The following is a 16,887-nucleotide window of genomic DNA, read 5'->3' as shown; positions in this document are numbered from 1 at the left end:
GAATTTTTCCATTTAAAAGTCAGCTAACCATTGAAGGAAAGTTTACACCAAGTCAAAAACCCTTGGGAATTAATCTAGGCCTTTGAGAGTTGATCTCCACGTAGAGCTTAACCTTCATTTGGGCTTTAGCGCTTGGGGGGGAATAACAACAGCAACAGTAACAGCAACAACAATGGTAAAAATTAAGACCCTCAAGTAAAGGCAAGCAACAACAACAAGAGGAAGAGAAATGCCATTCCCCTACCTATTTGTCAGGCAGTTGTGCTGCCTAAATTGCGACTGCGGCTGTTGCCTTTGTAGTTGTCGCTGGGGTATGTGGCATGCAGTGCGAGCGCGCAACAAATCCCGCCTAAAACCGTGCAACATGCGAGCTGACAAGCCGTAAGGCAGACAAGCGCAAATTTCGCGTGCAAACAGGAACAAGATTTTTATATTTCGTTTTTCCACTTCGTTTTTTCGTCTTCTTTTTTTATCGTGTTGCAAATGTACAAAAAATACAGTGTAAAAAATTCAAGTGGATTTTTGTTTTGCTGCCACTTTTGCATTTGTTTTTTTTTTATATATTTTTTGTGTGTGTTGAAGTGACAACAAAATCCTGCGCCATACAGACAACAGTTGGACAGTCTCACAGCTGGCCTGGGCTGGGGCTGGGGCTGGGTTGGGGGTTGGAGCTTGAAATCAGCGTTGCTAAACAATAAAAATAAAAAATATTTTGTTGCCTGTTAATCCAGCAACATTGCGAAGCAGCGAAAGAGCTCAAAAGAGCGGAGGTGGGAAAAAAAATGCTGAATGCCAGGCCGAGCACCAAAAAAAGTAAATCAAAATAAAAAATAAAAATAACAAAAGCTAAAAAAGCAAAGCAATTGCTAAGCATTTTTGTAAACTTAAATCAAAGTTGATTTTGTGTGTTTTTTGTCCATTTTTTTCTCCTTTTGTTTGTGATTTGTGTTGTTTTTTCTTTGTTTCTTTACATTTTTTCTTTCGCCTTTTGTTTATGTGAAATTTATTTTTCTTAGCATAACTTGCGTAAAAGAGAGATATTTTGTAGGGTCGTCGTCGTGCCGTGGACTTTGCAAGTTACGCAATCCCAAAGACACCTTCGCTTCACTCAGCTCAGGTATATATCATCTGGGTGGAAAACTAACAAAACTTTGGCAATTTGTATGCCTCATGAGGCAGTTGTCAAATCAAAGTCCTTCAAGTGCTTAACTGATTAGTCCGAGCTGAGGCACTTGAACATTCATTAAACATGGACAGCTTGAACTCTTTCTTTATGTCCAGTACTCGGCTGATTATTTACCTTTTGCAGGATGTCATTTGTCTGTGCTGACGCACTAACTCGCATTAAGGCTAATTTGTCGAACTTCAAGTCATTATAATAATTAAAAGTAAATTAGTCCTGGCACAGACGGGCGACAGACAGGCTAAGTCCGAGCTGAAAGACAACTTTTGCTTTGAGCCAAAGACATTCGGATTGCATTTACATACAATCAAGCGCAGAGCCGGACACTTGCTACAATTAGGCTGGAGACAGTCAGTGAGTCAGCGAGGACTCTCGCCCTTTAAAGCTAACGAAGTGCGAGCTTTAATTACTTAAGCGTCGCCTGGCTGCAGTTGCACTTGCAGTTGCTTAGCTATTTACCTGCCAGGTAACTGTCGACTTGGCAATTAGTTGAAATTAAAATGTGTTTCACTGCCGACAGGCTTGTGTTTTTTTTATTACAGTTATTCTTAAGCAACTTGCGTTGAAGCGTGAACCGATGCAGCCAACTGTCAACAGGACTCCTAATGACAGTTTTTAATCAAATATGCTAATGTTAATAATTATGCAAGAGCCTGTCGAGCTCTCATTTAAATTAAGCTGCGCTGAGCTAGGGTAACAAGTTCGTTAAGATGCAACTCTGCTTCTTGCCACTGAGCAAACAACAATTTCTGTATCACATTTCATGTGGCATGAAAACAAAGCTCTGCGCTTGTGTTTGCGGCCAGGAAAAACACATGTGATTATATTTATGGCAGGGATTCATTTGGCAGACCCTTAGCGACATTTGCAATACAAATTTCGCAATGCCATTAATGTATGGGCTCTCCACCGACAATAACAACAAAAAATATAAACTGGGCTCTGCTATGAAAAATCGCCGCAGGTCAAACACGTAACCAAATTGTGCACAACAGCAGCAGCGGCAGCAGCATCAGAAAACAAGGATAACGAGCGTGTTGAGCCCCTGACTGCTGACCAACGTCTGCTGGTCGATATGTTGTTGCTGAAGCATTGTGAGAGAGGGAGAGCGAGAGAAGTGAGGCTGATGCTCGTGTTATGGCTATGGTCATTGCTGGCTGCTGTAGCTCTCTGGCCAGCCTGCATGGGACAAGTATTTTAAAATCCAATTAAAAACGCCCAAGTGGGATTTTTCAATCGCTGCCTGCTGCCCCAACGAAGCTGACAACAACAGCAGCAGCAGCAGCACCAGCAGCAGCAGCAGCAACATCAACCGAGCAACAAAGTTGCATTAAGCGCGCTTCGTTCGCAATTCGCAATTTGCCATTCAGTCGCGTCGACGCTTGACTGTGTGTGTATGTGTGTGTGGAAGTGGACAGGCGACGCTGGACAGGACACGTTGATGGCCATTGCATGTTTGCCTCCGGGGCACAACAGCGTTGCATGAATCTTGTTAGCCAACGTTTACGCTTATTATGCGGCAGCAGCCTTGGCCAGTAGCCAGAAAGCAACGCTATCGAATTTGTTTGATGCATGTGCCACTGTGCACCAATGATGAGCCCTGCCACACACGCACAACCATATCAACTATATGCACACACACACACACACACAAACAAGGTAATGCCATACGCAAAGGATGTCACCAGTTGTTGTTGCTGTCGCTGCTGTTGCTGTTGCAATTGCAGCTCTGCAAATTGCATTTGCCTCATGACACTCACAGTTGAATGCATTTTACCATAAATGGACAACATTTTTCGTACCGCCACAACAAAAATCAAATAAACTCAACCAAACAACATGGTCAACATATGCGAGCAAAAAAGGCCAAATAATGAGATTGGCAAAAGCGAATTAGTTGCTTTAACTTTTGCTGGCAAACCAATGATAAATCGCTTTAAACAGAGTTTTGTTTGGGAATTGCTGAATGTTGTGCTTGGCTGTATGGAAAATCATTGAATTATATTGATATTTTGGGCACATTAAAGGCGAAAGTAGGAAATCAAGTTATGAAATTGTGCTGGCAGCAAATTCATACATCATTTCATATAAGAGAGCATAGAGAGAGGTATTCTCTCATATTTCAGTCTCAGTTTTTCCTACAAAGGCAACTTCAATTTGTGCTGCTTTAAGCGAACTCCAATCAGAAACTGATATATGATGTTGTTGCCACAAATCCATTGAAGCTCGATTTATGACTTCAGCTTGAACTTTAGCCCACAAAAGTTTTTGGGGTACGCATGTCTCTAATGAAGTCTGTGGCTAGCTTATCAATATGGTCAACTACAATTGCAAATAGACTCAACTGGTAAAAGACAAACAAGGCAATTTCTCTTTCGTTGTGCCCGGAGTGAAACTGACGCTGAAGCTGAGGCTGGGGCTGAAATTGAACTCCTTTTTTGGCTTAGCATGAACCTTAACACTTTGCATACAAATCAAAAAGACAGCACACATATGAGATGCCCACACACGGACGCACACTCGCACTCTATCTGGAATCTGCAATGGGACCATTATTCTTGATTTGGGCGAGAGCAAAAAGTTTTTGGCTAGCATATAAACAAAAGGTAAAAAGTTTGCGAAAGCCTACAGAGCTGGCATGAGCCAATGGATTTAGCCAGGATTTGCAACTACAGTTAATAACATTTGGCAAAAACAAAAATGAAATGAAAGAAACTTGAGCTCCAGCTGTCCATACAAATTTAGTTCATAATACATTTTATTGCCCAACGAACTGATAAACTGTCAAACTGACTAACTGACTGACTGAGAGAGTGAGACACTGACTGAGTGAGTGAAAGGCTCAGCTGTCCACTTGAACTGAATATGCAAAATAGTTGAAATTTATGCCGTGTGTCTCATGTAATGTAATACATTTTGCACTCTATATGGGTGTGTTTGCGTGTGTGTGTGTGTGTTGGCCACACATACATATTTTGTGGCATCCGTAGGCGAAATTAAATAAAAATCAGTGACCAGCATATACAGAGTGAGCTCAAATTGCAATTTCATAAGCAATTTACCGCACGGCAAGAGAGATACAAAACTTTTTGTTTGAATGAAATTTGCCTGCGAGCCATACAAAATAGAGCGAGAGAAAGAGAGAGAGAGTGTGTGTGTGTGTGTGAGCAAGGGACAGGAATATAGATGTATATGTATATGAAAAGAGCAGCTGGACAAGCATTCGGAGCTGGCATTGCATTTGCTGGCCGCAGGGATGTGTTTCGAAAAAAAAAACATATAGATAAAGGAAAGCTGCAAATTACATTTGAACAAGGCAAAGGCAAGTTGTCTATGGCTTTTGTTGTGGCTCGAACAATTTAATACTTGGCCAGAATGCAGCGTTGACATTTTTATGGCACTCTCGAGTGCGTAGCGTCTGGAGAGTGTGAGTTAATGTGTGTTGGCCTTTACAATACAAATAAGTGTGCGAATGGGTGTGCGTGTGTGTGTGACACACAATAAACACCAATTAAGAATATAATATTTTGTGTATACAGGCAAACAAAATGTCTCCCCCGGCTGGCAAATTGAAAAGCCAAGTTGGACTGCTTTCCTGCAAGTGCTTTGCAAATAATGCACAAAAGTATGCTACAAAAATACAAACAGCCAGGCGTTCGCTGCGATCTGCTGCTGCCAGCTTGAAAAACCTATAACAAAAGCTAAAATATTATTGCTTTCGGGCATTTCGCATGGCAAAGCCTGTGCCCTGCCCAAGCCACCCACCAAGGCAAGATTCAACTGCCATCGGCCACTTTACAGGCGAAGCAGAGATACAGTTGGAGAGCAAACCGTAGCCGGCTTGTTATAAGGCATGTTGACAAGCCTCTTTAACAAATGACACCAACAGAAGCAGAAGCAGCAGCAGCAGCAAGACTCGAAGGACGGACGCAGTCAACCAGCCAGTTGGCCAAATAGTCAGGCTCAGTTGTTGTCCTCCGTCCGACCGTCCGCTCGTCCGTCTGATGCGACGCTTTGTGTAACATTTGTTAAGCGCAGCCGAAAAATTTTGTTGCTCTTGTTTAGTTGCCAGTTGCCAGTTGCCAGTTGCCGTCTCCAGTTGTTGTCTTCCACTTGTTATTTACTATTTCGTCGACTTATACCGAAAAGTGTCCTTTTTGTTTGTCGAATTGGTAGAAGGATGCTGTTGAGCTTTGAGCAACGATTCGAGCTGACTGATGGGCTGTTAACCCTTGCTTGCCCCAGCCACTTCAATGTTATATAAAAGGATTAAAATGTATCGAAAGAAGCAGAGCAAGATGTCTGTGCTCGCCGTTATATAAGCAGCATTTCCTTGGCATATACAATTAGATGCGAATTCCTCAATCAACAACCATTTACAAACACAATTTGCAAACGCTTTTGAATAACCTCAGACCTCAGCAGAACGGACTTTAAATACGCTTTAAAGCTTAATGAATGCGTTTGTGGGACTGTTGGTGTGGGCGTGGGTTTGGGGAAAAAACGTAAAATCAACCGCCTAAATAAACTCGCACAGCAAAGATTTAAAAGCCGCTCAAACCAAAGTAATTTCAGCTTTCTGCCTGGCCAACAGTTTTTGCTAGCACTCAACGCACCACAAACAAGGTAAATGCTTTTCCAACAACATCAACAACAAAATCAACTCTGGATCGGTGGGGCTGCAACCGCAACATAATAATTATGCAACAGAAACCGCAATGCATGCGGGGCAGCAACACCAACAGCAACAGCAACAACAGCTCACTCGGCTGGTTGCAGGTTTTCTGATTTGGTGCCCCGGCCAGCAGGAAAATTGTTTTGCCAAGCGAAAGTGTGAACAAAAGCTGTTGCGTGTGCTGCAGCCAAAAACAAAAAAACAACAAGGAATACATAAAAACAACAACAACAACAGGCAACGCAACAACGTCAAACCGCAAAGTCAAATGCAACTAAAGCCGCAGAGCACAGTTTGGGTAGCATCGAGGGAGATAGAGTTGGAGTTGGAGTTGGAGCTTGGTGTGGGCTTGGGCTTGGCCTTGGGGTTGGTGTTAGGGGCTGCCTGCTATAAAGCAACGCGTGTTATTAAAGCGATTTGCTGAAATTGGAAAAGAAGGTTAAGAGGGTTAAAGGGGTTGTTTGTTGTTCAGCAGTCAAGAAGTTGAACTTTAGACTTTAGGAAAGAAAGGAAAGAAATTAAAAAGCAAAGAAACAAAGAAAAAAATTAATTCCATAAAATATTAATTAAATAAAATTATTTAAACTAAATTCTAATAAATGTATTTATAATTAATAATTAAATTAATAATAGTTATATGATTTATGATTACCTCAAACCAGATTCCAATTAAGCCCTAAACCAGAATCATGTCACGGAAATTAATAAATTATTTTCAGTTAATGCATAGCTCTGCTATAAACAATAAATATTTATAAAATGCAAGCAAAATCCGCTATAATATTAAGATCACATTGCCAATAGATATTTTTTCGAGACAAAGCCCTTTTGGATTAGCCGAGTTAGTTGCACGGAATACCTGGTTTTAAGTACCTCGCATTTGCTACACCAATTGTCCTTGCTTTGTGCCTCTGCCTTGTCCTCTGTTAGTCTGTGTCGATTTATTTGTGCACTTATTTAGCAGAAAACAGAGCAAAGCTGCGCAAATAAAGCCGCATAACTTAATAGCGGCTCGCTTCATTTGAAGTTTATTGCTGGGTGTGCGTGGGTGTGTGTGTGTGTGTGACCAGGGAATACCAAAAGGATCCACTCGCAGCAGACCAAGAAAAATCAATTTAGCTCGGCTTAACTTGAACATCAAAGCGTAAGGACATGGCAGCGTAAGGGCTGCCCGAGTCCAGGGCCACGACCAGGTAAGCACAATACGCTTTAAGCCTAATAAAGTGCGCGCCCAAACATTTCCTTGCTGCTGCTGCTTTGTTTTATTCGAGCCCAGGCGGGAGCAGGCTAATTGTATTGCGCAACGGAATTTGATTGCATGGATTTGTATGATTGAAAAGGGCAGCTAGTAGCCCAAAAGGTAAAGCCAGCAACAGCCTGGCAGATATGCGCTCTAGGAGCAGCAGCCGCAGCAGCAGTAGAAGCAGTAGCAGCTGGCTGGCAAAACTGAGCAGTGCATAAATTGTGCGCCCAAGTCGCGCACATTATTCATTTTTAATGCGCCCGTGAGGCGACCACAACAATTTGGCCACATGTAAGCACAGCTACTTGGCCATAATTGCCCCGATAGAGAAGCCCAGGGCAGGGCAAGACGACATAGCTGCACTTAAGACAGCAGTAGTAGCAGCTGCAGAGATAGAGACCGACAGAGAACGAGAGATGGAGAGAGGAAGAGGCAGAGTAGGGGGCAAAGCATCATTAAAATGAGTTAGCGCTGTGGGCACAGTGCGCGCCAAGAAGAAGAACACGTTGAAGAAGAGACTCTGGAGTCCGTCTCGTCTTTGGCTGCGTCTGGCTGGCCGCACTGCCTGTTGGCCTTTTGGGTGCAATTTTCAGGTAGTGGCAGCAATTAAGCCAAGAGGTAGATTAAGTTTAAGCTGCGGTGCGATGCGCCACAAGCGCTGGCCTCTTGCGTTTGACGGCTTGAGCAGCGAACAAATGCGCATGCTTTGAGCCAAAAGTCCGGAAACCGTAGCAAAAGCAACTCCAAATTGTTGTCAGACAGGAGAAAAATAAGAAGAAGAAAACTACGAAAAGTGTAAGAAAATTTAAGATGGAAAACATGTGCAGCTGCCTTAAAGTTAATAAAATCTATCTAAAGCGCTTCCTGTTCTTGGCCGAAAAGGATTTGCAATTTAATTTCAGTTTTCTAATTGTTGCCAAAGCTCAGAACTTTGAAAAACCTTTTAAGATCCATATGCCTAAACGAACTTTGGCTGCATTTTAAATGCATTACGCAAAAATGTAAAGCAATGGAATTGTTGCAGTTGTTGCTGTTGCTGTTGCTGTTGTTGCACGCAACGTGTGCTCGTATTTCAATCCATGGATCCATGAATCCATATGCATAATATGCGCTTTGCTCGTGTCCTGTGTGTGGATGTGGCAAACAAAACGTGCCGCTTGCAAATTGTACAACAACCAATTAAAATGCATAACTCGATTTAAAGTTTACATAACATTTTGCTAAATTACAGGTTGGCCCCAACCGTATCTGGCTTATATAAGTGGCCTGCCAGAGAGGCAGTCAGTCAGCCAGCCGGTTAGCCAGTTAGTCAACCAACCATGTGGCCACGCCCACACCTTTGACGCTTTCCCGCTGAAATCCCAGCCGCAACTCAACAGCTCAGCTTGCAATGGGGCTTACAATGTCTGTCAATTGTTGTTGTTGCTGTCGCTGTTGCCTGGGAAACATGCAATTAAAAGCGATATTGAATTTTGTTACGTTATGCGCTTGAGTTGCTGTTGTTGCTGTAGCTGTAGCTGTTGCCGCTCTGTGGCGTTTATTTAATTTGAGTAAAAGCTAAAATATATTTCATTTAGTGATTGGCGCAAGTTATACAATAACTAAACAACAACTTGCATATTATGAAATATATATACAAGCTGCAGAGCAGAATGTCTAGCAAATATGAAAATAAATATATATATATATATATATATATATATATATATATATATATATATTCAGCTATGTATGTAGCTTATTTGCACACAGTTTTCGAGTCTCTACGAATATTATGTAGTGTTTTATCATTTCTACTAACCAATAGCAGCACATCTCTAGCTTTATGCTTTGCCACTTCAATCTTTCATCAATTTGTTTATAAATATTTCGAGTTCTTCATAATCCGCTACACTTTGAAGCGTTTTTTTTCTGCTTTTAGTCTTTCATCTATTATCAAAGGACATTGCCTTTATTGTGAACGCTTGCACGAGCTCTGCATAATCTGCTGCTGCTGCTGCTGCTTCCAAAAGGCTGATTGCAATCATCATCCAATGATCAACGACCTCTCGCTCTATATATGCATATGCACATACATAGATACACACTCGCATATAGCTGCCCTCATTTCTATTGTTGTTGCCAAATCGTTGTTCTACCCTAATTTATGGCTATTATGCCATGCAGAGTACTTGACAGAGGCTAAAGTAGACTGCCACATGTTGCCCGAGCGAGGGGGGGGGGGAGAGAGTGGGTGCCTGTGGGTGTGATGCATTTATAAATCTTCATTGTTGGCCAGCTGTAAAGTAGCACAGACAACAAACCAAATGCGCCAGCAGCAGCACAGCAACAGCAGCAGCTATTTTTCTGAGCCATATGACCAGGTCCCCCTTTGTGTGTGCTAAAAGCAACATCAATTTGCATGAAATATATATATGTTTGTGTGTGTGTGTGTGTGTGTGTGCGTGTGTGTGCGTGTGTGTGTGTGTGTGTGTGCATGCAATTACAAAAACACACGAAGCGTTGAGTACGTGCAAATCTGACCAAAAATTTAAATTGAAGTTTAAATTCTGGCAAATATTGTTGCCAATGTCTGCTGATGATGATGATGTATGAAATCTCAATGCGCATGTGTGTGTGTGTGTGTGTGTGCGTGTGTTGTGGTTGTGCATGCTGCTAGGGTGTTTGTATAACTCAACACTGGCCCTCCCACAGCATCGCTGTCAGCTCGCTCAGTCTCTGGGGGCCGTTTTTTTCTTTGGGGTGAAAACAAGTATATCGAATTTTAATTACATTTGCTTCGCATGGCAGTTGGAGCTCTCTCTCTCCCTCCCTCCCTCTTCCCCTCTCTCTCTGTGAGTGTGTGCACGGAAATGTGATTTTTGATTGAGTGCCCAGAAATAGGCATAGAGACAGCAAATGGAACTGCAGTCGGCTGCGAGTCTTAGACAATTTTCTACTTATGTTTTTTGCATATAAGAGAAAATGCATTTTCCTCGTCGTCATTTCGTCGTTTCGCTCATAATCTTGTTTGTGCACTCTCATGTGCGAAATTTCCATAGCCTAGCAAATGGCATATTATTTATTGCAATTGCATATCCTGTGGCTGACCAAAGCGAGCTCTTTGACTCAACTTCAGTTCAAATATCATAGGCCTACGGTTGACAGTCCGAGTGTGCGTGCGTGTGTGTGGGAGCTATCATTAAAGCTCTTCCTGTGCACTCGCATTATTATGCAGCATTGGCTGTCAATGCGGTTTTTCAGTTGGGTTTTTTGTGTGGCCAAAGCTGGCAGTTGGCAGCTACGTGCTTAATAAGTTCTACTGATTGAATCGAATCTAGATCTTCTCTGGCATTTTATATCAAATATTGAATTATGATATATAGTTAGTGTAAGACAACTGCTTACCGCCACGTGGAGCACGTGTCTTGTCGTAAGGATGAAGCCTAGTGCACTTACCTAAAAAGACAAGAGAATTCAATAAATTAATAGGAAATAAATCACAGAAATTAGTTAAATATTATAATGGGCTTAGCTGAGGCGAAAGGTCTCTGGGCTTAAAGTCTATATACTTGAGAGCTTTTAAGCCTCATTTGTGATATCAAATTATTATTTGCTTTATGGCCAGCTACGCTGACAGCGCAGTAAGTTGCCTGTCGACACTTGATGCAGAGCCAGCCGCTAGTTGGTTTAATATTATTTTGCTTCATTTTGCGTTTGGGCTTTGGAAAAGGATAACAGCAGCGCACAGGCTGCTGATGCCTTTAGACATTTTCATTTTCATTAAATGGCTGCGCGACGGCTGCTGCTTGTTAGCCATGCTGCCTGCTGGCTGCCTGGCTGCCTGGCTGCTGCCTCGTATCCCGTTACGCTCAAGTCAAAAGGATATTGTCTAACAACAAAAGTGGAATAAATTAATTTGGCGCATGTCCTGCCCCGACTCGCTCTGGCAATGAGCTAGAAAATGAGCTTCAGAATATGTGCCTTATGCGTGTGTGTGTGTGTGGGAGTGTGTGTGTGTGTGGGGTATATACTTAGACTGCCTAAACTGATAATAACAAAATATGTGCTGCTGACAGGTGGCAAGGCAGGCCGCCCCCATTGCCATTAAATAAGGCGGCAGGCGTTTATTAAAAAATAAGAAAAAATTAAAGCCTACCTTTATGTGGCAGCTGTTCATAAACACAATAAGGCATTAAGTGCGCGTGTGTGTGTGGGTGTGCACATCAATATCCATTATAGCCAAGCTTCGCTGTCAATTTCATTTTCGCCTAATTGCGCTCAATACAGCTGCAGTGCTGAGTGCTCTGATGGCTAGAGTGGGCGCAGCAGCAGTTTCCTCCTCTAATTTTTCAATAATTCCTTCAAGTGAAACATATATCTAAAGTGGCATACTTCAGGGCTGATAATCTCCTATTACAGAGAATGCGCTCAAGTGAGTTAATTAAATTTAGCCAAAGAGCGAACTCTACAGTTATGGCAATCGCTGTGCTACACACACACATATATGCATATACATATATATATTTGTATGTATATGATTAGTTCTGTTCGTGCAGAACCCTTTTCAAGCGACTTTTATTTAATGCTCAGGCCACACACAACTTTTTGGACATTTTTATTGACAAGCTGAAAACAAGGGTTTCGCCTTGTACTCGTATAATTTTCTTTTTATTTTTCTTGTGCTTGCGAAAAGTTTGTCTGCGGCGGAAATAAGCTGGGCCCACAGACTTCTGTTTTATGCCGGAGCCCAGTCTGAGGTCGCCCAATGCCGGTGTGCGGTCAAATCTAATTTCCGCAGCTTTACTACTTTATTAAACTATTACAACTAAAGCCTTGGCAAGCAGCAAAAGGCGACTGGTATTAAAAAAGTTATGTACATGTGCATGCACACACACACACACACTTGCATGCATAAGGTTGAAATGTGTTAATAAAGCACACTTGCTGCCACTTTGCCACATAATGAAACAAAATTGTGGCAGCTACGTGCTGGGTCCGCTTGGCCCCTAAAGAGTATGTTACTTCCGTGTGAGATTTAGTCGCAACGCCTGAGTGAAGTCGCAGCAGAATATACATATATGGGATATATATGTTAGACGTAAAAGAGTTCAGCTTAGAAGGCGCTAAAAATGGAACAACTTAATCAATATTTCATATACGATATAAGACATTTTGTTCCGACACGCATGTATTTTATAAGAAAATAGAGAACAACTTTGGAACTTAATCAAATAAATGAATAAAATGAATAAATGAAATACATTTTGAAATTAAAAAATTCTAGTTTTCTAGTATTCATAATAAAATTTGTTAACAAATTCAAGTAGTTGTTGCTTTAAGTCTCTGCAACTTTTCGATGTGCCACATATGGCATATATTATAAATCGCATTGCAAGGCATTCAAACTTCGACATATACAAGTATATTAGATTTTGTCAAGCTTTTGGATGGCATAAGTTGAAAACATTGTGGCTTTTATGAGCCTTGTCGCTGTTTGTCGTCTCGAATTTCAGCTCTATGCCACTCTCCATTTCTCTCTGTGTGTGTATACGTTTAATTGCTTTGACCTTTGAAATGTGTTGCATAGTTTTCGGGCGTGTTGCATGTTAATTAGCATTAAGCAGGAGGCGAGGCCTTTGTCAAGGCTGTCACTTGAGCGAGTGTGTGATAAAAATTTATTAGCTGCTGCCAGGAGTCGAGCTGCGCTAGTTTTCTATATGTATAGGAAACTTTCGGCTATATTGCAATTAAATTTAAGCTGCATTAAACAGCTGAGCCAAATACTTAGTCACTGAAAGAGAACGGGAGCTGGTGCTAGGGGGAGAGTAGGAACTTTGGACGACAAAGTTTTTGGGTGGTTTTCTGGTCTATGGCAAAAGTTGCCGCTGCGCCTTTTGATATGTATTTTAATTCCAGCTTGTGGGCCATTTTGCAGTCAGCCTAGGACTTGTGGCAGCCACAACAACAGCGACTGGCTTAAATGGCACTTATGAGCTTATGCCACAACTTACATTATTATTATTACCGAGATTTTTTCTTAATATTTTTGTTCGCCATAAATAGTTATGTGCAGTACTTGTGGCTGTGTATTGACTGCAGTAACTCGCAGTTAAAGTTGCGAGTTAGAACTTTCATTTTAATTAAGGCTTATTTTACGATGACCCGGGGTGTGCTCACACACCACAAGAGAATTGTCAAGGCGAGGAATAAATAAAATATATTATTTTAATTATAATTTATAATTTCTCTTATCTCACTTGCATGTGACTTGAATGTTGTCGCATTTGGCCATTTGAGTTGATTTATGATTAAGCATTTATCAGCTGCGCCGCGACAATCAATCAGAATTATTTCAATTGCAATAAATTTAATGCAAATCGGCAGCGGCTGCCAGCTAAAGTTAAGCTCGTGTCATAAGCGTGAAATTCAATTTGCTTTTTACAACACTAGTTCCAGTTTCATTGTGTTTCATTTTGATTTTCATTTCGTTTTGTTGTGCACATTTATTTGACAGTTTTTCAACACTCAATCAGCACTTGTTAGAACTTTCAGTGTAGTTGAGAGCTGTAAAATAAACATGAGCTGAGTTTTTATGCCATGAAAATGAAATGAAATGAAATTTAATAAATGCAGCAAGAGAGAGACAGAGACAGAAACAGAGGGAGAGAGAGGCGTGTCGTGTGGACAGGCAGGCATGACATGCACTTCATAAAACTTTGCTCATATAAATTGAAATTGAAATGAAATGAAATGATGATATGTAAGAGTCAGAGTTGACAACAGCGGAAGTTCACGCAGTAGCTATATATATATATATATATATATATATATATAAGTGTATGTGTGTGTCTGCTGGTGTGCCTATCAAGCGAAAGACACAATGCCGCTCGCTGTCAGTTATAAAAATTGTTGGCCAAACAACAAGTGGATCAGGAAGCCAGTGGCAGCCAGGCCAGGCAGCTGGTTTCAGGGTCCTGTGCTTCAGTTTGGGCCACGGCAAAAACAACTTAAACTGTCATTGGAAAGTTGGCAAAAAGCGTTTGCGTTTATGTTTGCGTTTGCCGCTTGCCGCTTGCCGCTGCAAGGTATTAAGAAAGTTTTGTTGTGCACAGCTCTCAGAGCAATTACGCAGCTCGCTACCTCGTTATATATATATACATTTTTTGTTGGCAATAAATTTAAGTACCCTATGCGAGCTGCATGCTTTTGGGCTGGCTGACAAAGCGACGAGCCGCATGTTCGTTCCACTACGCAGCAATGCGCCAAATTCAATTAGCTGGCCTCCAGCGCAGCTGGAACGCTTTCAAGCCAGTTGCCATGCGGCATGCACTGCATTTATGGGTTGCCGATGCTTTTGAGGGGCCAAAACAATGCACGAGAAATTCAAGTCTACTTTATGACGAGCAGCCGCTCTCGTTGTTGTTGTTGTTGCTGTTGTCATCTGTGTGTGATAGGTTTGTGTGTGTGTGTGTGAGTGGTATTAATTGAAATTTGTTTTTGTATGTCAGCTGCACACAAGATGCTTCTGGGAATCGCTCCCTCCCCTCTCCCTCTGTCCATCCCTCTGTTTGTGCAGCTTGCATTTTGCGTCAATTAAAACTTAATTTGACAAAGCGAGACATTTCAAATTAATTTTGGGTGTAAACAGCGTTTTAATTCAATTTACAACTGATTTATGTGGCTGCTTTTAACTTTCAGGTGCTTCAGCTGCAACTCTGTGCGCGCTTGTGCTTGGCTTAGTTTTGTTAAATGCGGTTTAAGGCAATTAGCTGCGGAGAATTGCATCTTTGCTCAGTGCTCAGGTTGCGGTTTCAATTAGACTCTCTTAAATATTGTAGTTAAATATGATTTCGATATATGATATTTTCTTGTCTCGGCTTTAATCGAACTGCGGCAATTTGTATTAAAGCCAAGCTGTAATTGAGGTGGCCTCTGCTCAATCAGTGCTGTCCGTCATTTGGCCACTTGATGCCCATCCGTGTAAGTGCGTGTGATGCAATTACTTAATGACAGCTTGAAGTTGGGGCAAAGCCAAGTGGCAAGGCTTAATGTTTGAATTGCCGCCTCAATGCTGACTGCAACAAAGCCACGGGGCACCAGGCCACAAACAAACGGCCGACATCAACTTAGGCCAGCTGCCTGTCAGCAACAGGATTCGGTTAGAGCTGAAATAGCTGAGGCCAGCGCTACGGCTACTTATGCAAATGCTTCGCAGCACGACTGCCACTCGCCATTGCACTTGCCACTTGCCACTTGATGGATGTTGTTGCTCATGTATAGAAAGTTTGATTACCGCCATCATTGCAGGCCCCTAAAGAGTGCAGCAGAGGTGTGAGCACTGGGATTGATACTCCCTCTCGCTCGTCCTCTTCCTCTCCCCCTCTCTCTCTCTCGCTTGCTGTGCTGCACAATTGTGTTGATTGCGCAGATGACACGACGGCAGCTGCTCGCCTTGATGACAATGAAGTGCATGCATGAATATTCTAATCAAATGAGCCCGACTTGCCTCTGCTTGCCTGCCAGTCTGGCTTTCTGGTCGTCTGCACGGCCTGTGTCTGCTGCAGCGGCTGACACATGCTCGGCCTGAGCCATTGTCAAGCTGTACAATTTTTGCATTACCACATCACATGCCTCTCTCTCCTTGTGTGTGCGCCCCATGCCAGTTAGTCAAGTTAGTCAGTCAGTCAGTCAGTCAGTCAGTGAGTTAGTCTCGGCAACCACATGCTTTGTGTTTTGTTGGGGCTGGGCAAAGTTTCAAAGTCAGTTCTCGACCCGCTTCATTCGTTTCGTTTCGTTTCGTTTCGTTTCGTTTCGTTTCATTCACTCACTGAAATCGAATTTGCATAATTTAACATGATGGTTGCGCTTATTCCTGTTGCCTGTCAGACAGAGCTGCGAGCCCCGTTTCCTTCGCCCAGCTGTTATTGTTGTTCGTCCCCTTCTAGAGCTGCTGCCGCTGCTCTTACCTCCGCATTCAGCACATTTGCCGCCACATGCATCATCATTTGCATACATTTCCAGTCCGTCATTCAGCCAGGCAGTCACTCAGTCAGCCAGTCAGTCAGTCAGGCAACTCTTGCTTGTCCTTTGCCTTCATTACTTGCTTGCGCCGTTTACACATTTGATTTGCCATCCGCCCGCCTGCCCCTCGGCTTGACTTGATTTTCTTTGAATATAATTCGCAGCAGCGAGAAAAAATTGACGTTGATGGATTTTGGCACTTACACAGAAGACTAGCGCCCTGTCACTACGCCAAAAACTTCGTTGCCTGACTGCCTGCCTGCCTGCCTGACTGACTTTGAAGCGCATTTTAATGAAGAATGATATGTTCGCATTGCCATCAACATCAGACCACATCAGAGCCCATCAGAGGCCACAACAGTCGCAAGCACACGGACCACAAGACCACCACATCAACTGACAGTTTTCGCGGCTTTGAACTTTTCGCTGTCGATGGGCGACATCGACAAGTTTTCTCTTGTCTTCTTGAGTAACAGCAACACCAACGGCAACAACAACAATAGAGATCGACAAATTATTCTTATAGCTGTTCTGTCATCGTCTGCCCCGCAATTTTCTTTCCTTTTTCCCTTTTTTTGCCTCGTGTAGGCTGAGTTATATAAAAATATGATTTAACATAAATTTATTGGCTCATCCGTGGAAAATTTGACAGAAATTTGATTTAGCTGTTAGATAATGATTGGATTAGCGTGGCAATAAGTGTCTTAAAATATGTTGTCTGATAATAACATGATTTGCAGCTTTCAATCAAACGAAAAGTCTGAATGAAGAAGCTTTAAAAGG

General features: G+C 42.3%; 1 protein-coding gene across 26 annotated transcripts in view; it reads right to left on the bottom strand.

The window, feature by feature from the left end:
• Positions 1-16,887, bottom strand: part of LOC111595052 (CUGBP Elav-like family member 4) — a 304,647-nt gene that overhangs the window by 52,872 nt on the left and 234,888 nt on the right. For 4 of the 26 annotated variants that reach the window (XM_023308599.2, XM_023308594.2, XM_023308604.2 and 1 more), the window contains one exon: positions 10,489-10,539. The exons of the other annotated variants lie outside the window; for them this stretch is intronic. In XM_023308599.2, coding sequence (XP_023164367.1) covers positions 10,489-10,539 — 51 coding nt within the window. The remainder of the gene's footprint in view (positions 1-10,488; positions 10,540-16,887) is intronic. 26 annotated transcript variants of the gene reach the window in all.

The sequence above is a fragment of the Drosophila hydei genome, unplaced genomic scaffold (genome assembly GCF_003285905.1).
Source record: "Drosophila hydei strain 15085-1641.00,03,60 unplaced genomic scaffold, DhydRS2 tig00000001-arrow-pilon, whole genome shotgun sequence".
NCBI lineage: Eukaryota > Metazoa > Arthropoda > Insecta > Diptera > Drosophilidae > Drosophila > Drosophila hydei.
Note: the sequence above shows the minus strand (reverse complement) of the source record. Positions and strands in the feature narration are given on the sequence as shown.